The sequence below is a fragment of the Pteropus alecto genome, unplaced genomic scaffold, assembly GCF_000325575.1.
Source record: "Pteropus alecto unplaced genomic scaffold, ASM32557v1 scaffold22, whole genome shotgun sequence".
NCBI lineage: Eukaryota > Metazoa > Chordata > Mammalia > Chiroptera > Pteropodidae > Pteropus > Pteropus alecto.
The window spans coordinates 13,476,277-13,501,758 of record NW_006434839.1 but is presented as its reverse complement, the minus strand read 5'-3'; the positions used below and the strand labels follow the sequence as shown (position 1 = coordinate 13,501,758).

Here is a 25,482-nt window from a genome sequence, read left to right as displayed (position 1 = left end):
TACTCAGGGCGTACCCTCCCTGGGCGTTGTCCATGCCAGCTTCTTCCAAACCCGAGAGAGACCCTGTGATATCTTCTTCAAGAAACTTCCCCTAATTCCTGCAGGATGGTGAATCTCATCACACTTGCTTATGGCACTCTTCTAGCTTTCAGCTACAAATAAAAGAATCCCCTGATAAAATGGCTTGAACAATGGTGGCACTATTGCACACAAACGTTCTGGAAGGAGGCAGCTCCGTATTTGGTTCATCAGCTTCCTGCTTTTACTAAGGACCATCTTTTCACCCTCTTATCCTCAGAATATTGCATGGATGTAGGAACCCTGAGGAAAACTGTTAAGTGCCAATTCAGTATCTTTCCTCCTCTGTATCTTTTTAATATGCAAAGGCTATATGTCCAGCATAAAAAAATATATATATATATATATCAAAGGGATGCTACTGGGATGCTACTGGCATTCAAATGAATTCTGCAATACAGTTTTTTTTTTTTTTTTAATATCCGAAGATATTCCTTGGTACATTTTGAAGGCTTTGATTTTATTCTAAAAGTGGTATATGCACAGAGTTAAAAATTGCTAAGATGGAAATCCATGAAGTAAAAATTAAAAATGATCTCCTTTCATCTACCCCCACACTCTCGATTTCCACTCATCAGAAAGGTAATTTCTTTAACAGTTTCTTACATATTCTATGAAATGATATCATTTTAAAACATCTTTTATTTACTGCATCATTTCCCTCCTAGCCTTTTATTTTTCCATTGCAAACACCCCATCCTATTACTCATCTATGTATTCCGAGGTAAGCAGAGCAGAAATCACTTTTGGAACTCTACAGAAAACTGGCTTTATTTATCAGAGAGAATACGTTTGTTCAGGAAAAGAATTTGAATGAATAAGACTTGCTCTGAAGCACTAAACCATGTGGCCATTATAGCTTTAATAATAATGATTGACGGTGGTGTTTGTATGCATACCTTTGTGAGTACATCGTTGTAATTTCACCTCAATATTCTTTGACATTAATAACTATTGCAGTGAGAAGATGTGCTGGTCAGTCACAGATTTTGTAACTAGTCTTCCATTTTCAGTGGTAATATTTTATACTTTGTTTTAGTACAAAGGGGTGAAGAATACCTTTTCACTGAGACATATAGAATAAGATGCAAGATTTTAAAAGTGTTAAGCATGTCATGAATAAATATGCTAGAAGATTATGGAAGAAAAAATGACTTAGGCTAATGCATTTGAAGTTTGCTATAATATATGACTTTATAAAGTACCATGTACTTTAAGGTAGGACAATTTTGGATTTCCTCCAAGCCATTTATTTCTAAGGAATCATAAGAATTTTATGAAATAGGGATTATCCTGGGCAATATGATAATGTCCTTTTAAGTCTCTGTAGCCTAATTTTCCACACAATTCTCTCTTTCCTCAGGGAATATTTTATCCAGTCCATTAGGAGTTCTCATAGTATTTTTCCTTCCCTCTACTCCAAAGGTGCTAGTATTCATTTACATCTTAAGCCACTATGTTAGGATCTCATCTCTAACTCCAAATAGACAAGCTGCCTTTCTTAATTAAAGTCATATAAATAATTCTTGAATGAGTTAGAAGTTTTTGAGCCCCTTACATCCCACTCCATAGGCTGAGAAGAAGGATGATCTTTAATTGAATATAATGTCATTTCAAAGATAGTCTCACACGTATCATTCTAGTGAAGTTCATGATTAATTCATAGGTCCAATAAATTTTGGTTATAATCAAGTAACTTGGTAAGAACACCAAAGAAAAATATTTTAATTTTTTTAATGATAGGATAGACTTTGGTTTTGAAGATTCCTGTACACCCATCTCCCTGGGGTTGACTGTTTAACTTTCTGCTTTCTACTTTGATGTAGAAAGATGATGTTCCCTTTGCCACAATTTGAACCTTAGGTTGATAACCATGCTATATTAGGGACCTGGTGGTAAAGCCACATCAAAAGATGGCGAAGTATAGCACTGTGATCACTCCCAATAGTGACACCCTGATCTGGTCCGGTTGCAATTATTTTAAATGTGAAATAATTTTAAACTGTAATTTGAAAATGAGGAGCAGTGGAAAATACTGTTGTGAAATTAGATTGGGTGTCTCAGCTTTTCCAAGGATAGGTATCGCTGCTCTCAAGCATCTATTCTGGATTTGAGATACATTAGGTATCTTATGGATCTGTAATTTCATTAGTGACATTGATGTTTCTTTCAAGGAGAAAGAATCACATCTATCTTCTTAATGTATTCGAACTATCAGGTAATCTGACTTGTGGGAACTATTTTCTTGTTATTCATCCAAAGTCTGCCTGATGATCTTTCAATATGTACTTTTCTGACTATCTTTTTTGAGAATTTAAATTGCTATTTTATAACTCTTATTAATATATGTAATCATTCAACTGAGTGTCAGAAAGGTATTTAAAAGGAGAGCTCGCGATATGAAAAGGGAGTCAGACAGCTAAGTGACTCCGCTAACTCTTAACATTTGATTGAAGATAATACCTCAGTATTAAAGTGTTCTTTAGTCAGTGTTAATAGTTTTCTGTATGAGAGAAGCTCACTCATTCATCCCATCTCCTTATCTGGTAAAATATACATTGTGAATCTAAACCCAAGTAGTCTGAATTCACTATTCTTTTAAGTGATAAAAATGCCGCTGAGAAATGTGTTATATTTTGGGCCACTTTTACATCCCTCTGTTCAGAAGCTTCCTTTACTTTTAGAATAATAATCACTCATTTGTGAAACCAAATTCATTGCAGTTGAAGACAACTTCAGTATATTCCCATTACCAACATCTATCTTCGTGTATATGGATGTGAAAAAAAAAAGTAGTAGAAAAAATGATTTATTAAAAAAAAGAGAAAGAAAATTCCAATACAAAGTCTACATTAGTCTTTTTTCAGTTTACAGTTATAGCAAGTATTATCCAGGAAATATCAATTTTGGTATTTTAATCCAACCAACACCCTTGGGAAGAGATGTGCCCTCATTGAGAGCAAAGACTGCTGCTGGTTAACTGGAATGGCAGGTTTATTGGATGTTCTCGATTTAACCTTTGCTGAATGAAGAAGCAGCTGTGTTTCTCTGTCATCTGGAACCCTTGGAGCAGCACTGATGCATATATTGAAACTGCTGAACAAACTGCTGGTGGATACTGGCCCTCCCAGCGAAAGAAGAGCTGCACCTGATCAAAACAAAAGATTATTGGACTAATAAAACTGTCAGGTTGATGTCTTTGACATGGAGAAATTCTCTGCTAATATTAGCAGTGGTCAGAGTACCATTTTCTTATTATTTCCCTCCAAAATTCTACAAAATAGCTTACTTTTCAGCTGGTAGAAGGCCCGTAACTAAAGTAGTTGTTACAAGAAATAGAAATTTCCTCCAACTACTGTTAAGTTAATTAAACAAGGAGGCCATTAGACTGAGGTGGCTCTAATGCCACAGCAGTCTGCATAAGCAAATCAAAATCTAAGCCTGTAAATGCCTCAGGTTTACAAAATCAAAATGCCAAGGACAAGGAATCACAAACAGCCAGTTAGGCCTTGAGCTATAGCTGACCAACAATTCTGTGCTTTGCTTCTGCACCTTCTCTGTACAAATCTTTCCCCTGCTCTTGTCGGCAGAGCCCTCGTAACCACTTCGGTTTGGTGCTGAGTATTTGGAATTGATTTTTTGCTCAAACAAACTCTTAAAACTTTTTAATATGTCTCAGTTTATCTTTTGATACTACCTTAAGTCAAGGAGGGCTTGGTGAGGACAAGTAGGAATATAGGAACTTTTATGAACTCCAACTGCAATAGTGAAGCTGCTCCTCACAGAAGCTGGAAAGGAAAAAGTAATCAAGTTTCTTTCTGTCTGTCTCTTTCTGTCTCTATCTCTGTCTCTGTCTCTCTTTTATGCACACACGTCCTTCATTTTGGATGTACATCAACCTCATTCTTTTTATGGATTGTCTACTTATGCTTAATTCCCAGTCCATCAGGTCTTTTAGTTCAAGTTTTCACACTGAAGGAACCCAATAACGATCTCCTCGCTGAAGCTCTAGAGCTCGAGGCTGGACTTCCTCTCCTGTTTTCAGACTCTCTGGATCTGTCCTGTACTTGGTTCTGTTTCTCTGCCCGGTTAATTTCGTTCAGTTGGACCCTCTATGGCTCCACATGTGCTGTCACCTGCTTTTCCTCCTACCATGTAGTAACTATTTCTAAATCCTCCATCTGCTGCCTGATGGCCGTGCACTCGGCTCACTCACCAAGTACATTCCACCACCTTCTGGGCCCCTTACCTATAATTAGTTTGGGCCTGATGCTGACAAAACATTGCTTTTATTTCTTTTTTTTTTTTTGTAAAAACACATTTTTTCTTTTGTTTTTATTTTTATGTTTTTTTTATTTGTGCTTTTGCCTTATATTTACCCATTAGTTAGTACTCAATTTGTTTTTAAAAGAAATGATTCTATTTCATCTGATTTAGCCTTGAATGCCCAGGCTAATGGCACATATGCAACAGAAGGAAATTCGTGTTAAATGTTGTATAGATCTTCTGAAAATGTTTCTCCTAGAAAAAGTCCTATGGAATCTAATGATATCATATAAACACTTGATTTAATTTCTCACTAGAATAAAATATTGGTGGTGCCTCTCTAGATAGTCCAATTTATACTGCACTGCATACTATGTCAATTTATGTGATGAGGCTGCCATGCTTTATTTTATCAAATGTTCATAAGATATTTATATTTATACATTAGCACTTATGTCACAGGAGTCTATTTCAGTGCTGTATTCAAAATCTAGGAAACAAAATAATTCTTTGGTATATTATTTTAAAAATAATGTGTACTGATTAGTGGACGATGCTATATGCTGCTTTGTAAGCAGAAACCAGAGAAAACTGAGTCATTCATCCTTTTTGCTATTGCATTCATCTATGTAGAATACGAAACTGGCTTTAGAGTCTCCTTTATGTTCATTTATTAAAACAACAACAACAACAACCAAAAAAAAAAAAAGAAAAATCCTTGCTATCTTGCCAAAGAAACTGAAATAAGTTTCCCCCTGGAAGGGACTGGATTACCATAAATAAAGCTTATTATGCTGTCCAGTCTGTCCATGGCCAGGTCATTCACAATGCTGAGACTTTAATAGTTACAATGATTTGAACTTTTCTATGGCCAGAATGCAAATTGCTTCTTTGAAACACTAGAGGGTGATATGTGTAAAGCCATTTAGGACTATGGTGAGTGCTGACTTGAATTTATTCTGTGAGATTATTTATTCAAATTATCTTTGAATGAGGACAATGCTGATAAATGTTTTAACTCCTTATGAGACTAAGGCCTATAAAATGTAATGTAAGTGCAATTAGTCTATTTATAAAAAAGTGAATCTACCCATAAAGTACTAAATTCACAAAGTACTATGAATTTAGTACTTTACAAGGGGGCAGGAATAAACCAGTTTATTTCAATAATTTACAATAAGAATTACTTTTTACTGCTGAGTAAATGGTATTCCAAATTTGTAAAGTATTCAATGTGAATTCCTTATTGTTTCAATACACGGGAGGAGACGAAAGAAAGATGAAGATAATAGCTACAATGTCTGAACTTCGTATTCCTCACAAGTAAAATGAAGAAGTTGGACTAGGAGATGATCCTGAAAGCCTTAGATGATCCTGAAGGCAGATGGTGTTTCTACTTAAGGGTTTGCAAAGACCCTGGGGCATCTATAGTCAGCTTCTGAAAGTCTGAAACAGACTCAGGATAAAAAGAGTCTGACTTTGAAAGCCTTAGTCTAAAAACAAAGACTGCTTCTTAATTTTTTTTGCTTGGCAATTTGGTGTAGCAAGGCAAGCTTGCTTTTTGCTAGAGAATGACGTTGTGGACACATTTGCTTCTATTAATGTTTCAATACAGCATCATGATTATCATCCAAATTATTATTAAGAAAGTAAAGGCAGTTTCTTAAGGAGGCTGCCATCTGCTTTGTCTACTAGTCCTGGAGGAATCGAACATGTAAAATCATGTATCGAATAACACCAGAGAAAATGAATCAAGAAACTGCTAGTCATAGAGTTCAGACCATCAACTTCATATTCAAAATACCAAAATATACTTAAAGTTCTTTGCTTTAAACCTTTACAAATAATTTAAAAAGTATGGACTAAACAAAATGGAAGATTTTTGTTTTTGTTGCTTTTTTTTTTACTAGACGAGACATGGATTTCAGATTTTGTGAGCACAGAAAAAATAATGTAAAACTATTCTTGGCTGTAGTTTTTTCTCCTCTGGTTTCCTTGACCTATCTTTAAGGCCAGAGGATAGATTTCTCATTCAATATCATAGGTAGCCTTAGAGGACTACCATCAAAAAGAAGTACAAAATGACCCCAAAGCACTTTGTGAATATGGATGCTATCCAAAGGCTAAATAAAATCTATAGCAGAAAACAATAATAAAGATTGTATTCCAAGTGGTAGACACATTATTTTAATAATTTAATAAAGTCGTAACACTTAAGAAAATACATTACTTCTCTAATTTATTATCTAATTTGATGGTCAGATAATAGCTGTAATAGGAATGGATGATTTATGAATTTGTGAATTATCCTTCTGCTTAGACCTTAATTCCTGAAGCTAAATGGTTAAGTCATGCTTTAGGTCTTCATTCTTGGTTAAATAAAAAGAAATCTTCCTTCAGGACTGAAAATGTAAGCAGAACATATTTGTGTAATGCAAACACATTTTTCATTATTGTTGGCCACAACCAGCCTGTGATGAAGGTACGATTTTTTTTTTTTATATACACAATGAAATGTGCATAGTTTGTCTTTTGGGTTGGAGAATTGTATGTTAATGAGAGAAAGTTATCATTGGATTCTAGTCCTACTGACTGCATCCTTCTTAGAAATATTTTTTTTACATTTGCCTTATAGGATTGTTTTATGTAGTGATCATATCTAGTATACAGTGATTATACAGTGAGTTAATGTCATTTAGTCACATGGCATATGTAAGTCATGAATTCTGTGATATCCCTTTAGAGGATGTTTCCTTGGGCTGTCCTAATTGTTATTAAATGAAGTTCAAGTTCCTTGTTTGGACTCTGAATGAACAACACATGCCCTGGAGTAGAATTCTCTTGACATCCTGCTTAAACCTTGTCTCTTCTAAATCCACTGATGGTTTATTATACCTTGAACTCAAATTTACTTATTGGAGAATCGAGCTCCTTGATAAAATAAAATCAAATTTTAAGGGACTACTTCTAGGCACATGATGAGAAATTGCTGGAAAATGATAGCTAAAATGTAGACTAGTAAGCCCTGACTAAGTTGACACTAATCTCTCTGAGAAAGAAAATTTTAATGATAAGTGGAAAAACCAACTGTTTGAAAAACAATAAAGATGTAAATGACTCAGCTAAAGAAATAGAATAAAATTCTGGCTACTTAATATACTGGTGACTTTATGAAAATTACTTAGTATGATGTCTGCATTTCATTGTCTTAATTGGGCAAATCGGTGTAATCATGCCGCATCCTTCATAAAATTGTTGTGAGGAATACTTGAGATTATCCATGTAAAGAACTTAGTATAGTGCCAAGCTGATAGATCTCCCTCAATTTTAATTAATATTGGTAATAAAGTGATACTTAGCATAGTGCCTAGCATGGAGTAGGTTTTTGATAATTGTGTAGAAGGGACTTTGAAGAAGCCTGATATTTGGGCTGTAATCCTAAAAAAAGTTATTTTGTCTCTGACTGCCCCTTTACAATTTACTTACCAAGCAGAGCTTTTTTCTTGTCACGAGATGAAAACTGAGTAGGTCTGTGACCTTTAAGATCACTCTTAGTAAGAGAAAGAAAAAGTAAACACAGCATATGATTACTTTAAGATACTAAATACTCTGTCAAATAATAAACCTAGTATTCTAAAATTTGCATTAACATTTCACTCTTCTATCAAAGGTACAATTTTACCTCTTCTTCCTGCTCCTTCTGAGGTCTGCAGTTCGTTGACCGTGTGCTTTGGTGGGAAAGGGTGCAGAGACATACTGCAGTCTTTTAATTTTAATCTCTCTGCTGTGTCAGACTATACCAGGGATGAATCAGGAAGGAAAGAGAGAATAGGGGACAGGACAGCGAAGTTCTTGCTTGACTGATGACGGAACCTTGCATAAACTAGCGTCTTCTCTGGCTTTAGGAGAATGTTTAAAGCTGGTTCTTTCTCCACTGGCCTTCCCTTTGGTGGGAATATTCTTTACATGCCTTCTTCTTGTTGAAATCCCCGTCACCCTCCCAGGTGGTCATCCTGGAAGAATTTGAAATCGCTTCTATTTTAGCCCATATTTAGTCCACAAAGAACCATCATTCATTCATTGTCCCCACCAAGTGTAGTTACTTCCCAAATGCTCTTCTCTACCTTTCCCCTTCTAGACCACATGTCAGGTGTATGCCAGGCATCACGGAGTCTCTCAGTTGCAGGCAACAAATTCCAAGTGGTTCTATGGAAACGGAAACGGATTCTCTTTAGGCTGAAGGGAAGGAAGAAACACTGGTCCTTGTTAACTCTTCCCGTCTCTCACAAAGCAACCCGTTGCCTTCTTGAAGAAAAGTGGAGAACCACCCAGGGGGCTGCTCCCTCCAGGAAATGTCCTCACAAATCTCTTTCAACACTTTTATACTTTTAAAATAGTTAAGGAAGGATTAAAACACCTCAGGAATTTTTATGTTACTACTTTGAAATTTCTATCAGTGATAGAATGGCCCTGTATTATTATAGAAATAATAGCAACCTTAACAATAAAAAACAACATTTATCAAATGTTTACTATTGCCAGATATAGTGCATATACTATTTTGTTTAATCCATTAAAAAGAAAATCCTGCTTTAAAGTAGGTCCTAATCTCTAATTGAAAAAATAAAGATATTGAAGCATAGAGAATTTTAGCTACATGTTCAAGGGCACACAGCTAGTTAAGGGCCTGGCATTTAAGTTTTAAGAGACACACTCACCCACATGACAAACTGCTTCTTCATTACTATTAAATAAATCGGTGATTATATTAGTCTCATTTTCCATTATCCCCTGAGATTTTACACAGTTCCTGACAGAATTTAGGCTTCACATTTTTATTGAATTGATGCAGGATGGGGTAAATCCCCTAGAGTGGAGACTCAAGTCCTTTGCTGAGAGAGGGAGGGTCTTTGGCTCCAGGCAGGAAAAGAATTCAAAAGCGAGCCAGAGTTAGAGACAAAGAAAAACACAGTTCCTGACAGAATTTAGGCTTCACATTTTTACTGAATCCTCCAGAGTGGGGACTCAAGTCCTTTGCTGAGAGAGGGAGGGTCCTTGGCTCCAGGCAGGAAAAGAATTCGAAAGCTAGCCAGAGTTAGAGACAAAGAAAAGTTTATTAGAGAAGGAACAACACTCCATAGAGAGTGTGGTCTCCTCTCAGAGTCAGAAAATGAGACTCTGAGTGTTTGAGGAATTGAGTTTATATCTGTTTCTTAGTTTCTATGAAAAATTACTGATTATAGGGAGTAAAGAATGGAATGAATGGTTGGGTTTATCTTTGTATGAGGTGCAGCTTTATTGTCCTTTTATAGTATGAGTAAACGTTAATGGTATGAGTAAACATTCGTTAGTAAGCGCTGCAGGAATCTTCCTTTGTTCTGTAGGTTCCTCGTGGCCTGGCCATATGGCCGATCCACCAGGTTTTGTGTCTAGCAGCACATAGCAGGCTCTGAATTCCACTTGGTTTAACATTTAGTCAATCTGTGTAGTTTTCATGCCTCTTTCCTACATTAGAATGAGTGAAAAAAACAAGTGACAAAAGCCTAAAAATTCTATAAAATAGATTATAGTCTTTCTTAAAGGCAAAAGCTTTTCCACAATTGAGTCAACATATGACAGTTAGGGGGACACAGGTCAGCCCATAACACAGAGTAATAATGAACAATTCTATAATATGGATTGACAACTCTTTTTATAATGCCATCCCAGATTTTTGTTGTTAACTAACTTGAGGAAATGGCAGTGGTATTTTTCAATGCAAATTTTTTACTGCAATTCAGCTTGCCTGGGGAAACATAGGCTCCCAATTGATCAACATTGCTTTTAAACAGATTTTGTTTGTGGAATCTCCTTTTAACTTCCAGGTGACTAAGAACACTCATGCACGAAATGAGACCAGAGTCTTTACATGTTCTGATCTTCTAGGAGAAAACATTCCCCAGAACCTGAGTGAATAGCGCATCTTAGCAAGGTCAATAGTGCACAGAGCTCCCCACAGAACTGAGAAAGGAGACTTGGAATTTGGCTCATTAGTTTGTTACTCTGCAGATTCCCTATTCATTTAAAAAGACTTCTGTGTTTGAGCCCCATTTTTTGGTCCCACTAAAGCTTATTCTTTTCTGCAGAACTCTTCTTTGATTTCTAAGTTTTTAGCATTTTCTTGGCAGGATTCGCTAGAGCTGCTATTAACATTCTTCTTAATAACCAGTTTTGGAATTGTCCATGATAAATGCTTTTCACAACTGGTAATTGTAAATACCATATGCCTTCTGTTTATTTAATTCTTCTCAAGACGTCATTAAATCCACATTTTTACTTTAAAGAAAAATTTAGCATTTTGGAATTTATACTCATTAAAGAAAGATGATGCTTTTTAGAGCAGAGGCTCTGTGGCCAAACTTCCTGGGTTTGAAATCTGGCTCTTCAATTTGTAATCAGCTTGTCTTGAGAAAGTTATGTAACCTCTGTGTCTCAGCTTCCTCATCTGGAAAATGGAGATAAAATGAGATGTTGTTAAGATTAAAGAAATTAGTTTCTGTGACAGGACTTACATAGAATGCTACGTGACACAGAGAAACACTCACAGCATTGAGAAGCCATTAGGCTTGTTTTACCTAATGTCTCCTCTTCTACTCTGAGACTTTCCACGACAGTTCCATCTACCACAAGGAGATCCCTGAGCATCCCACCACCCGGCCTTCATCATGTCCTCAAAGTATTCAGAGCCATCATGGGGGGAATCCTCCTGGGCTGGTCTCCTAAAAAGACATGGGAAATGAAAGCAAGTTTTAAACTTGAGAAACTGACATGATGGTGAGATGATAAACAAAAAGAGGAAAATAAAAACAGAGGGAGGGAAAGGACAGACAGGTTGGGAAGGTAAGTCAATAAAGTTAATTTTGTTTCTTACTTTTTAGATTTGTTGCTGTAAAAATTTGTTTATTTTTTGTTTGTTTCTCTTTTTCTATCATCTCTTTAGATACAATTGCATCTGGAGCCTAGCACAGTGTTAGCATTTGATAAATATACTGCAAAAAGAAAGAGAAAGACAGGAATGAAAGAATAAAGAGGAAGGAAAGAAAGAAAGAGAAAGAGAGGAGAGGAAGGAAGATTAGCACGTCGCTGCTCAAGGTAGCTAGATTAGCCTATCTCCGCTTTCTTTATTTGCACTGGACAATAGCCACCAAAGACATTTGTGTGTGTACCTAGATCAAAGCAGCAATTTTGAAGAGGTGTGTGGTTCCCCAGTACTGCCCTCTCCTGGCAGAAGGGCAGAGTACAGGATGAGGGGAGGAAGCCAGCGTAGTGGAGCAGGTCGATAATGAAAATGATAATATGACCGTGTTCAGGGGAGAGCATTAGATATGCTCTGCAGAATTCACTTTCAACTTTTGAAAAAAGCATGCATGTTAAGAAGAACCTTTGAGAGATTATGCTGCTGTTCAAATTCAGATTCAACTAAGAGTGTTATACTCTACAAAGTGTTTGATGTACTATCAGAGACGTTTTCCTTTGTGATATCATTTGTAGTCTGATTAAAAACGATGACTAAGTTGGGGCCCATTTCTAGGCCGGCATTTCCCGTGGTGTTGTGTCTAGCCATTGCTCCGACTAGATACTTAGTTACCTGCTTTCTTGCATGTATATCTAGTCCTTTTTTATAACTTTCCGGATACTGTGGCCTGCGAAAATTTTAACTATTTTAGTCTTCCCCCTCCCCAACTATATTTCCTCTGCTGTTTACCAATTTAGTGTGTTTAGTGTCCCTGTCTTCTAGTAGCACCTTTGTTACCATTACCAATGCTAAAGTCAGAACTTCCCTGATTTTTTACTTGAGAGGAAGCAGGAAAAAATACCAATATCAGTTCAAAATGGTCACAGAAACTCATTAGTTATGAAGTATTTCCAAGAGCTGCAGTCTGATCTTTGAGCAAAAGTTCCCGATATATTAGTGAAAACTGGCAAGACAGGATGGGAATGGTTTCAGAAATTCAAGACAAAAATTCACTTAGATCGTGCATTTTCCATCCTGCAGACACTACTTTCATCTTCTTCCTTTTATATCTGTGCTTTTTTCCTATTATTTCCCCAGCCCCCTTTTGCCTTAGCAACATCTCCTTTCAAAAAAATCAAGAAACTTACTCTTGGGTGTAAATTAAGTTATGTATCGAGTTGTCCAATTTGCGAAGGGACAACATCCAGGAAGTGGATTAGTGAAATCTGTTTCCTGCTCTCAATGAGTGAACTTCATAAATTTATAGGAATTTGATGAATGAATTATATAAACTTAGAGGGTTTTTCTCTCCTATGGATTGACACGGATTATGTATCAAGGGCTTAGAGAAAGTATTAAATAGAACTTCAGGCTGCATTTAACTGGTAGAATATGTCATAGAGGTGAGAGAATCAGCCCAAAGATCCTGGAATCAGTGGACCTGTGTGTGTGTTGGTTCCAAGTGGGCAGTGATGGCTTCTGGGAGTGATGGCTTCTCTGGACAGTCGACTCCATGAGAACAGACACCCTGTCTGTATTGTTCATCACTGTATCCTGGGGCCTATTTTAGAAACATTACACATTGTTATTGACTGATTGTCTCAGGGAGTCAAAGAATTTAAAGGCTGTTCTTGCAAAGGGAAACAGGGGAAGGAAAAAAAGCAACTCCTGTTAAGGTAAGATAACAAGTCTTATGCACACTTAAATATCTAGTGACACAAGAGTTCGTTATTATTTATCAAACATGCTACACAAATATTTCACCAACTTTTCCTTTTTGTTATATGAAAATAGCATAGTGGCAGTTGTATAGTGACCTCCCCTTCCTACCTTTTTCTGAAAGGATTTGAAACAGGTAGTTTTATATCATAATGAAAGAGCGGGTCTCAGAAATCTTGGGTTGGGCTATTGCTGCCTTCTCATAAACTTCAAAGACACAGAAATCTTTAACAGTCTTTTCTGTAATCTCCCACACTCTTCTCCAGGGCAATGGATAAAGTTAAGGGCATGAAATGTCAGACACCCCTGTTCCACAGTGGCATTTAATCTCCTTTTGTTTCTGTTTTATTTATCCTTTTTATACTGACTGTATTCCATGGCCTCTGAGCTAAAGGAACCCATCTCCTGAAAGATGCCTTTGATTTGACCTTCAAGCTTAGATATCTGGCCATATTTTATGGTCAAATAATTGTATATAGTTTTATTTGTTGAGCTATTTATTTGAATGTCACTATATCAAAAAGTCCTTTCCTGGTCTAAAGCAACTTCCTACTCCACACCACCTCAGCACTCACTATCTCTTATCCTGCCTTATTTTTCTTTTTAGCATTTTTATTACCTCTTGAATTACATTTATTCATTCATTTGTTTACTGTCTCTTAGCTTAGTATTGTATCTCCAGTGCCTAAAATAACACTGGAAAACCAAGCCTTCGATAGATACCGATTGAATGAATGAATGAAAAAAAATTCTATAAAGATATAAAATTTAAGCCATATTTAGGCATATATTCAAGGTATTTATTATTGTAAAAAACAAAAGTACATTATACCATGATGTAGTTGACAAAGATGATGGACTTTAAAAGCACAGGGACCTGGGTTTAAATCCTCATGTACCATTTACCAGCTCAGCCTTATTAATTCTTTTTTTTTTTATTTAAAAGTGGGACCAATAGTATCTCCTTTTTATTTATTTTAATGATCAGAAATGATGTGTAGAGAGTGCTAGTCAAAAATTACTCTTTAATTATAGTAATCGCAAAGAGAAAAAGTCATAATTTCAACAACTAGAACAACATCTTGTATGTTTATTTTGACAATGAGAAGTTCTTAGAGTTTTATCAAATTATTTTTCCAGTAGTGTCAGGTTTTTGTTGGCAAGTTGTTGCTTGCTATCTGTTATAATGATAGATTTTCAATTCAAAAATTAATGCTTCTAAGCATGTCAAAAATTAAAAACTCTTCAGACCTATGCTATATATGGGTACAGAAGATGAACAGTGAACCTAGTTTTCTTCTCTTTTAAAAACTGTATTATAAACATTAGGATACCCCCAATCCCTTCTGAGTAGCTATGTCTTGCTGAATTTCTAGTTTATACAGAAAAGATTAAAGTAAAATTCTGGCTTATAGAATTCCTAGTGGTTGAGGACCAAATAAGAGGTCGGCTGGAAGTTACCACGATAATCAATGCCGGAAATAAGCATTAGAGAGATTTCCGATTTTATAAAATTGTTTCAAAACCCAAGAGACTCCATTAGCTTTTAGAATCACATGCTAGTAGTGACTAGGGTAATGTCTGGAGGGGACAGCCACGTCCAAAAACTTATAAATGTGCTTCTTCTCAGCTTTTCTATTCAACTTAAATTTTCAAATCAGATTTTATAAAATGTCTATGTGTCTGACGCAATAGTGATAATTCTTTATTAAAAATAATAAGAATTTATTCTATTTCTACTCCAACTATTTTAACTCTAACTAGTGTACTGAAAATCAGTTCTGACACTAACTATCCCAAGTCAGTGTTTAAAGGCAGGGTCTCTGACAAGATCATATCTACTTCAGACCAGTCGCAAGTTCAGGGGGACCCCCAGGCCCCTCACATTTCTGACTAATTGGATATAGTCTTGGGGGTTACCTCAGCTCCCTCAGGTTTGGTAATTCACTGGAATGACTCAAAGAACTCAGGAAAGTGCCATACTTGTGATTATAGTTTCATTACAAATGATACAAAACAGGAGGACCAGCTAAATGAAGAGATGCACAGAGTCTGGGAGGAAATGCAGACCTTGTGTGTCCCTCCTTATGGAATCAGGGTGTGTCACTCTCCTGGCAATCGATATATTTACCAACCAGAATGCTCTACTGAGCTTCGGGTCCAGAGTTTTTATGGGAGGTCAGGTTCATATCACATGGCTCACAGCCCCAACTTCTTAATCATGTGGTTGGTCTTTTCAAGACCAGATCCCACCCTTAAGATATCTAAGGGCCATAAATCATTTCATTTGTATAATAAAGATAGTCCTGAAACTGGGGCTATCCCAAGGATTTAGAGTCTCCCTTCCAGGAACGAGGAACAAAGGTCAGTCAAATTCTTTATTTTACAGCAGAGTCACACACACATATAGATACTGGTTTTGCCAAAGAACATTAGTGTTTAATAACAATATCCCAATTACCATTATTCTTCTTATCTGTTGCTGTTTGTTACTAAAGGACTAAAGAATCATATGTCAGTGATACATTGTAGACTTTTTTTTTTCTGAAAATATATTTAGAGAGAGATACTCTACGAAAACTTTTTGCTAGTTAGGTAATTTAGGAACACTTTGTTCCTGATTAAATATTTTTGAAGTTTGTAAATTATGAGGGAATAAGTTTTAAAGTCTAAGTTTATATTTGATTCATGTTGATGATGGACATTGGGGACATTGGTTTATCTGTAAACCAACTACAGATAAACCACGAGAAAATATGGGATGAAAATTGCTGAGTGAGTGAGGCATGTGGTGGTCTTAATTAGGAATAGGGAAACAGATTTATGTCTTTCAGGCTCCATCCCTAGCTACCTGTGTTATCTTGAAGATCTGGATGTTCTCAATCTCTTCCATTTTTAATATGTAAAAATTACAAGTAGTTATTTTCATTATAGTTAAGAATCTACTTTCCCATTTACAAATATATTTTATAATAAAAGGCCAAGCCCATGGTATCAGACTTATAAGTTTAATGATTTATTGTGGATAGATTACAGCATCTGTTGGAGATGGACAAGAAATGCAGTGACAGCATGTGCAGTGGTTTGAAAATGAAATTTTAGAAGTGAAAGTGTTAAGATAAGTGGAATAATGTAGTAGTTAGAAGTGTAACCTCTAAAGCCATGTACTCCTTGGTTCAGATCACAGCTCTACTTGCTTAAGGGCTGTATAAGGTTAGACAAATTATGAAGAAGAGAAATTGATTATATCAATCCTTTGTCTTATTCCCCCTTGCCATAATTTGTTTCTTGCCACATTAATATTTTCAACATTTTTACATAAAACATTAATTTACTTGAGAACGATAGGAATCATTAAGTCATTTATGTTAATTTTAACTGAACATCCCCAAATCCAAGGTATGCATTAACCAGATCACAGAGGATATTACACTCGGTGAAGTCACAATCATTTCCGTTGAGATGTTTAAAGTATATTACACTCAGTGAAGTCACAATTATTTCTGTTGAGGTGTTTAAAGTTTGTTGAATCAGAATATTATTTAGATAGTATCTAGAAAATGCTATAGATAATCTTTTTTTTATTCTTAGCACATAAATGCTACTTCAATAGAAAATCAAAATCTAGACAAATTGATAATGAGTTTCAGTGCTAATTAATCAAATGGGCCATTTCTCTATTATGTGAATTGGTTGTCAGGCTGTCAAAACTCTAAACAGAAACCCTTCAATATTCATATTCCATTGCACAGAAGAATGTCGTGATAACATTTTCCAACTTACATTAGGCTGTGGCATGAATTCTAAGACTGGGTATTGGTTGTAGCTTTCTTTGTGATGCTTCTAGGTGTGAGGCAGTGAAATCCTCGTAACTGTCAGCGAGGAAGAGTGGAAGCCGTCTGCTTCCTAGGTGTTTCTGTTTTCATTTTATTTTAAACAGCAATCTGCTCTTGCTTCTAATTAAGATGCCATCACCCAGGGCAATTTGAGAAAAGCAAATTGTGTTCCTATGAGTTGTCTTGTGCAAAGGTGGCAGTGTAAATAAAAGCAAAGCAGACTTTCTATTATTTGCTTCAAGTGCAACAACCCAGTGGAGTAAAACAGAGACAGTATTCGCCCTTCCCAAGACCAGAGAACAAACACACTCTACTCTCATGACACTTATAACATTGAGATATTTTCTTCATTTTCAGATTCTGGGAAATCAAATATAGAATAAATCGCATATAAAATATTTTATAAGCCCCAAATGATTAAAGCTCACTAAGAATTTCCTGAATTGTAGAATACATTAGTATTATAGCACGAAAGATGTAAAGTAATACTGTAGTTGCAGGACAAGATAATTAAAGAAAATTCAGGAATATTAATTTGGAGTAGGATGTATAGGATGAATTGGAAAGTGGAGAGTCTGGAGTCAGGATGCTAAACTAAGAAACTGTAAGAATTCTCCCTGTGGAGTGATGTTTATAGTTATAATATTTTAGGCTGAGAAAAAGACTTTAATGATAATCTAGAAGGCCCTCACTTTGCAGATGAGACATGGGGGCCAGACAAGTTGACTGTACCGAAATTAATCGAGGGCAGCATGACTGATCCTAATTTTCTAACTCCACTTCTATCTAGTATGTATTTTTCATATAATATGAGCTGCTTCTAGAATTTATTTCTGAGAATTAACAGAATCCCAAAATTCTAATATATTCACTGACATGGGACTGGTGGCGAGAGAAAAAGATTCTTGTATTGAAGAAATAGTTTGCTTTCTCCCAGGTTAAAAAAATAAATAAAAAGGAAATTATGGACTAAAAGTTAGAAAACTTGTTGACATTTGACAGCGTTTTTACCATGAAGTTAGCAAAACTGAAGATTCTGTATCATCATGTCCACAAGCTATTTCAAGATGGGCCTTGGCAGTGTGTTCACATATTTAATGAAATTTATAAAAGTAAAATATTTTAATATAGTCAATATCATAGTCTCTATTGAAAAAATTATGACCTCCCCTCAGTCATACTTCCCCTTATGTGGGTGGTATTGGAGTTGCCATTTTTGACATCTTCCTAAGGGAAAGTAAAGTTGATGATATTTTTAAGTTTGGGTTTAATGAGATTATTTTTATTTGGTTTGTGTCACATTGTGTATAGGTATTAAGGTAAAGAAATAAATAGCTTCCAATTCTTCTACATTCTCACGAGCCAATGAACTCAATGACAGAAACAGCAAATTGGTTATGAGGGCTGTCAATTCAGAGTACTTAAAAGGAGTCACAGCACAACAAAATTTGATGTGTCCTAAAATACTACAGCCTATTTTTGCTTTAATATTTTATGTTGCATATATAAAAGAGACTTGATAGAAGATTCCCAAATACATTCCCATTAATTGTGCTGGGTGAAAAACTGAATTACCTTCCTATTCTTTATAAACAATGATTTTATAAAATAGATGTATATGAAGAGGTAATCCAAGAGAATGTATCCCCAAATGTAACCTAGAATTGTATAAAGCAGTTCCTTAATAAAAATGCTATTTTACTTTTCCAGATTTTGTGACATTTGTGTTTGTCAGCTTTTTAAAATTTGTAAATTTTAATACTTCCTCCCCAATACATATACATTCAAGACCCAATTCTGTATGATTTTCCTTAAAAAAGCATCCCCAAATTGTAGATGATTAAGGTCACACAAAACCTGAATTTCTCTCCATTAGTTGAATCCTTAGGGATCCAGATAAAGAGAGTTAAAAGAAAGGGAGACAAGAAATACTGAACATTTTATCATTTCATCCCTTTGAGCAGTGTTCTTAGATAAGGGTAGACATGCTTAAACATGTACAAGATTATCTATTGGGATACAGGAAGAAATATTTCGACTTCTGTATATAATTTTTAAAAAATCTTTAATTTCTTTATACACCTATAATTTTGCATAGACTTAACATTATAATTATTTTGTTTTGCAGTTGTTTCTACCTTCTGCCATTTCTTATTAATAGGAGCTGTATTAGAGTTTGATCAGGGAAACAGAATGAATACAAGTGAAAAAAGAGATTTATTATAGTGATTAGATCTGGTGCATTTGTGGAAGCTGGTGCAGAAATCAATGGAAGGCTTTTACCTCTGCAGATATTGAGCCTGAAGTTGAGGTAGATCAGAAGGGCCAGCAGTTAGGAAGAAATGCTAGAAATGAAGCAGGGAGATGCAAGAAAACATTGGAATTTGTGAAGACTTCTAGAACCATTGAAGTCAAACTGGAACCCACATCTGCTTTTTCTTGCCTTTAACCTTGTCTATGTGTTTGAATAGAAGGAAAAAACTGGTGCCCATCACCATGGAATTATACGAGTGCCTCTCCCAGGCATCACAGAGGCTCAAGAAGAGATTCCGTAGGAAGTGAAGTCAGTGTGGGTCTGGTGGCTGTCCCAAGCCTACCAGATGAGCCAACAGATCAGCAACGCCATGTGCAAGCTGCAGTGGTATATGGCCACCCATACAGACCTTCAGAATGTGATCAATACGGCTTTACCTTTGCCTTTCAAATCTTGGGCAAATTTGTCCTGTGGCAAACCAAATATCCAGCCATGCAGGAAAAGGGATTCTGGGAAATGACTTTCTGGCTTATATAAATAGATATATTTCTTCATTGACTATCTCTATCTATCTATCATCTATCTATCTATCGTCTATCTATCTATCTATCTATCTATCTATCTATCTATCTATCTATCTATCATCTATCTATCTATCTATCTATCTATCTATCTATCTATCTATCTATCATCTATCTATCTACTTATCTATCTATCATTATCTATCTATTATCTATCTGTATATTTGTCTGATGTGTAATCTTTTATAAAACGTAAACTCGGTAGAGAGCGTGACAGAGATGTCCAGGTGACCCCCAATATCTTTGTGCACTTCTCTGTCAGAAAAAAACAACGGACTTACAGTTGGTCACATGGCCGCCCAAGACGACAGAATTCCCAGCCTCCTCTGAGGCTCTGCTGGGTGTGTGACCAAGCTCTTCCTCTAGAATGGCAAGGGAAGCAATCTGCAATCTCCAGGACATTTCCTAGGAGAGAGAAGAAAAGACTTTCTTTGTGCTTCTTCCTCTGTCCTTCTGCTGGAAAGGTGAGCTCTGACACTGGACCTCAGTCCTTGCCTTTGCATGAAGATGACTCCCGGTTCCCAGAGGGGCCACACTACACCATACTGGGGAGCACCAGGGTTGGTCAAGAGGCAGAAGGAGCAGAGAGAACTGTGGACAGGAGCCTGTACTGTGGTTTCTGGAATATTCTCGTCTGCGATCTACAGTGCTCACTCACCCAGCTCTACTGCACTAAGGTGCTACTTCAGGCGGCTGGTTCCAGATATCAGGACGCAGCAGTGGGTGAAGCAGGCAGAAGTCTCCATGCGCATGTTGCTGACATCCAATATGGATGGGGCTTCTTTTCATCCTTAGTTACAAGAGTGCTGTTCAGCTAGTCTTCAGGTGGTTCTCAGGTTTTAGGTTCTATGATTTAGTTGTAATTTTGATGTCGACTAGAGATTTTTGAGCATGTTTTCATGATTGTTGGCTATTCAGAAATGCTCCATAGAAATTAGCATCTTTTTTTTTTTTTGCCACTAAGTATAATAGATCAATAAACACCCTTAACATATGTTCTTATGTACTGATAGTTTTATTTCTATAGGATAGAGTCCTCACGAGTGGGCTGATCCAAATAGTAAGTACATTTCTAATTTTAATAGATGGTAAAAGGTTCTCTTCCAGAAAAAGGCTGTATAACTTAACATTTCTAACTGAAGTGTTTTTTTCAGTGTGTATACTGATTTTCCCTGCAAACAGATAAATCTCTTTTAAAAGCTGTAACAATCTAATCGGTGAATGTGCTATCTCATTTTTAATTTGTGTTTTACCCTTTACTAGATATTTTGAGTATATTTTTATAATTGTTGGCCATTCAGATGATCTTTTATTAATTGTCAATCCATAATTTTGCTCATTTTCTTTTTTTTGGGGGGGGGGTCATTCTGTCAATTTATGCCATGTTAATTTTCACTGTGTTGGGACTTATAATTGCAAAGTTGCTTGTCAAAATAAACTCAGGTCTATTATGCAATGTTCTCTCTCTCCAGAGCAGATTTACATTTGCTTCTTCCAAGGGTTTGGTGGCTCTGAGCAATGCAGGATCACTTCAATTCTATTTCAAGAATTGTAATGATTGAACTCCGTTAAAATCTATGCAAGAGCCTAACTACTTCTGACTTACTCTTACTCAGGGTGCAGCCTTTTAGTCCTTCCTTCCAATTCTTAAAGCTTTGACTCTAATTTTGATACCTCGACCCTGAGAAAGCCTTCAAAAGGTCCAGTTCAGTCCCTTATCTGCTCTGACATTTCTTGTGGAAGCTGCAAGGGAAAAGCAGCTCCAGACTTCTGGGTTCATCTTCCTAAGCCTCTGGGAAATGCTTTACTGTTTTAACTCTTCAAGCCTTTTAAAGAGATTTAAAACAACAACAACAACAACAACAACAACAACAACAACAAACTATGATGATGAGCTTTTCTATTCAGTTTGGGCCTAATTACTCAATTCACCATTAAGAGAAGCTAATATCTAGATCTGAAATATTAGTGGTACTCATGCTTAAAATGAAGTATAATTGAGAGCATTGGAGTTTCTGAGTGAGTCTTCAATGAATGGCATCCCTCCCTTCTTTGAGATTAACAACAACTTGAGAAATAAGACAAAGAGTAAAAAAGGAGTCTAAGTTAATTCCCCTGTTAATAACAGAATCAAAGTTGTAGAGATAGTTTAATATGACAATCAACTTGGCCTGTTAACTGACAGCCAGAATCGGGCAGAGATATGCAGCCAGTTACAGGCCATGCTGTACAAGGAAGTCTCATGTAGCTGTCCTGACCACATGTCTGAACAGGAGACAACTAGAGCTCTCTATACACAGGCCTGCTTTCTAATCAGAAATCTTGTCGCCTGCTGAAGAGCAAGCAAAGGAATGACAGGTGTGATGGTGCTTAGGAAACAGAAAAAGCATTCCTTCTAAAATGATATTTGCAAGAATTAACTAGAATTAACTAAAAAAGACCTTCAAGAAGGCTAATATTTCATATTTCTATATGGCTTAGAGTAAAGAGCTATAGGCTTTTGAAAGGTTGAATATTCTTAAAATATGGAATACGCCAATTCTCGGTACTTCGACTTTTTAAAGTGTGTGATTTTGGACAAATCACTTAACTTTTCTGAGCCAATGTTTCTTCATCAGTACAAAGGAGATCATAACCATTTTTTAGCTAATTTTTTTAAAGCTCAAATGAGATGATGTATTTAATGTTCTATATACATATATGGAAATGCTCTTAGCACTATTTCTTGTGTGTGTGTGTGTGTGTGTGTGTGTGTGTGTGTGTGTGTGCATGCATGTGTATGTGTGTGTTTGGTATTTTTAATGCTTACTGAGTGCAGTTTCCTGGGTGCTTCTCTTTGTTAGGATGTTTGTCTGCCCTCTGCCCTCCTGTCAGTGCTTGAGGGGCCTTCTGCATCTTTTCTTAGTGGAGCATCCATCGTCATTTCCATGCAGCACAGGCTTCACACCTTTATTGCCTAGTTTTTAAATTTTTTCCCCAAGTGCAGAAGAATGGCAGATGTTACAGATCATTTCTAGCTTAATATTATGTTTCTGGTGAAAAACACTTTTGCATTTGAAAATTTCTCCCAAACTCTGAAGGTTATTTCCTTCTATCAAAATATATTCTTTAGATCTCAGACATGCTATCTTATTAAATCACAGCTCAGCTCTAGGTGCTCCAATGGAGAAAAATCTACCAGCTTTTACTTCCTCTAGTATATATCTCATGCTTTAGTTGAAATATAAACAGAGAAGTATCTGTATATAATATAATATAATATAATATAATATAATATAATATAATATAATACAATACAATGCAGTACAGTACAATACAATATAACATAATATAGTAATATATGGTTCACTTTAGAGCCTAGGCACTGTCCTCTGGTCTCCACATGCATTCACTCATTGAAGCCTCACAGGGAGAGTCAGCCAAAATGATATATAGTATATTACATTATATGCTTTTAGCATCTTGCATAAATAATATGATACTGTGTTTCTTGCAAACCAATGCTTTGACTCAGATTATATCTGTGAGTGTCACCCACATTGGCACTTGTCGATCTAGGTCCTCCATTCTCACTGCTTTTGTTTTATATGTTAGATCCTTATCCGAACAGACCATAGTTAATGAAATCATTCCCTACTGAGTGACCCCAGGTAACTCTTCTTGTTTGGATCCCCTTTCCCCCACCTACCGCCTCCCCGCTCCCCCGCCCTCTATCCTCTGGTAACCACTAGTCTATAGTCCATGTGTGTGAGTCTCTGTTTGTTTGTCCTGTTCCTTTGTTGCTTTTAGATTTATGTCCCACATGTAAGTGTTATGATGTGACTTTCAAAATTCTTTTTCTGTCTGCCTTATTTCGCTTAGCATGATTATCTAGAGTTCCATCCATGTTGTCGCAAATGGCTGTATTTCATCTCTTCTTATGGCTGAGTAATATTCCATTGTATATATGAATCATAGCTTCTTTAGCCAATCATCTATCATCTTCAGTTGCTTCCATGTCCTGGCCACTGTGAATAATGCTGCTACGAACATTGGTGTGCAAATATCTTTTTCAGATATGGGTTTTAAAGTCTTTGGGGTAAATATCCAGTAGAGGGATTCCTGGATCATATGGCAGATCAATTCTTAGTTTTTTGAGGAAACTCCATACTGTTTTCAGTAGTGGCTGTACCAATTTGCAGTCCCACCTGCAGTGTATGAGGGTTCCTTTCTTCTGCATCCTCTCCAACTCTTGTTATTCTTTGTCCTGTTGATAATAGCTATTCTAACAGGTTGTCACAGAGAATTTTAAAATGTTCAGATTACTACTGGGTTAAAAGTGAGTGAGGTTTTTTTATTTTCCTTAAGAAATTATTTTTTCATTACAATCTAATACTTTAATCGAAAGCTTTTGTATGTTAGTTCTTTTCACTTACAAATTAAAGAGAGCAAAAATTGAAAATGCAGGTATACGTTTATAAAATTTCTATTGCTTAAAGTTAAAATGCTTTCTTCTAAAATCGTAGTCCTAAATTCAGTTACTTTATTAACTTTAGCTCATGAGATATTTTGCACAGCTGATTTATGAAATGGATATTCAACATATTTGACTTTTTTCTTTAAGTTTGCTAAGTATCCTCCAAAGATCATCTCATTTTTGGCAAGCCTCTCTCACCTAACTCATACCTGGCCATTGCTAGTTTTACACCCGCTTTCTTCACTTGCTGGCTGGGTCTCAGGCCTTTTTAACTCCAATGATGTGTCCTGCCTCCTTCTGGGGTTGTGGCCAACCTTCCACTGTGTCCCACCACTGGCATCTGTGTCTATGCAACAGCTGATAATGCTTTCTCCACCCTAACTAGACACATTGTCCCCATCGAACTAAGGCAGATTGGTCTCCCAGCATTCTCTCATTCCCTGTTATCAAAGCAAACTCTGACTTTGGGTTTAGGAAATGTTCTCTGTTTATAATTATTCTTCCAAAATGAACAAGTCTGTCGGAAGTCTTTTAGACTTGAGCTGCCTAGGGTTTTCTCTTGCTAGCCAGCATGCATTTTCTCAACTGAATATGTAAAATTTCCTCTTAAATTTATTCTATGAACCATTTGTTTCTCTTAGGTGGAGACCGCATGATGCCAAAGGATCATAGCTTTCTCTAGCGTAAATGTTGTTTGGACAAATGGATGTGGCCCTTTGGTTTAAAATAAACAAACACAAAAAACAAACACCAACACCCATGCCCTGCACCCCCTCAAGCCTGGCATCAGGGAAGAATATCAGTTTAACATCTGTATTTGTTTCTTGGCAGTGTGGGGATGAATTTTTCATTTTTATGCCTGTGTTGCATAGATAAGATCTACGTTCTAGTCTCTGTTCATTTACTTGATTTATCATACTTGATATGTCATGTGAAACTGTCCGTCTTTCAAAAGAGAGTAAAAATGAAGTGATAGGGAAAAACCTCTGTGCTAGCACTCTGCTTTGTTATTTTAAAGAAAATATGAGTATTTGAAGGTGCTTTATACTTTAGGGTTACTGTTCCCTGGAATCAAAAAATTTTATTAAAAAATGATCTCAATTTTGATCTATGTCCTCTCGGTGGTTCTTGGGGCTTCCAGATTTAAAGTTGGATATCCTAAAAGAAGGCATTTATTTTCTATATATCTATTCTTTACATTTCTTGAGTATTAATCCTCTTTGAAAGGATTAGAGCATATTCACTATTAAATGCCAGGCCTCTTATGAAAACTGTTGAAGCTTAAGGAAAATTATTTC

The 25,482-nt window shown here is 36.1% G+C and overlaps 1 protein-coding gene across 1 annotated transcript in view; it reads right to left on the bottom strand.

Annotated features, from left to right (window-relative positions):
- The window catches only part of TMEM229A (transmembrane protein 229A), a 49,873-nt gene extending 37,926 nt beyond the window's left edge, over positions 1-11,947 (bottom strand). Inside the window, exons 1-4 of the mRNA XM_006910667.2 lie at positions 11,823-11,947; positions 10,959-11,102; positions 8,027-8,072; positions 7,831-7,894 (exon numbers count right to left, since the gene is read on the bottom strand). Of these exons, the coding sequence (XP_006910729.2) occupies positions 7,831-7,894; positions 8,027-8,072; positions 10,959-11,102; positions 11,823-11,947 (379 nt within the window). The remainder of the gene's footprint in view (positions 1-7,830; positions 7,895-8,026; positions 8,073-10,958; positions 11,103-11,822) is intronic.
- Positions 11,948-25,482: the final 13,535 nt, after the last annotated feature.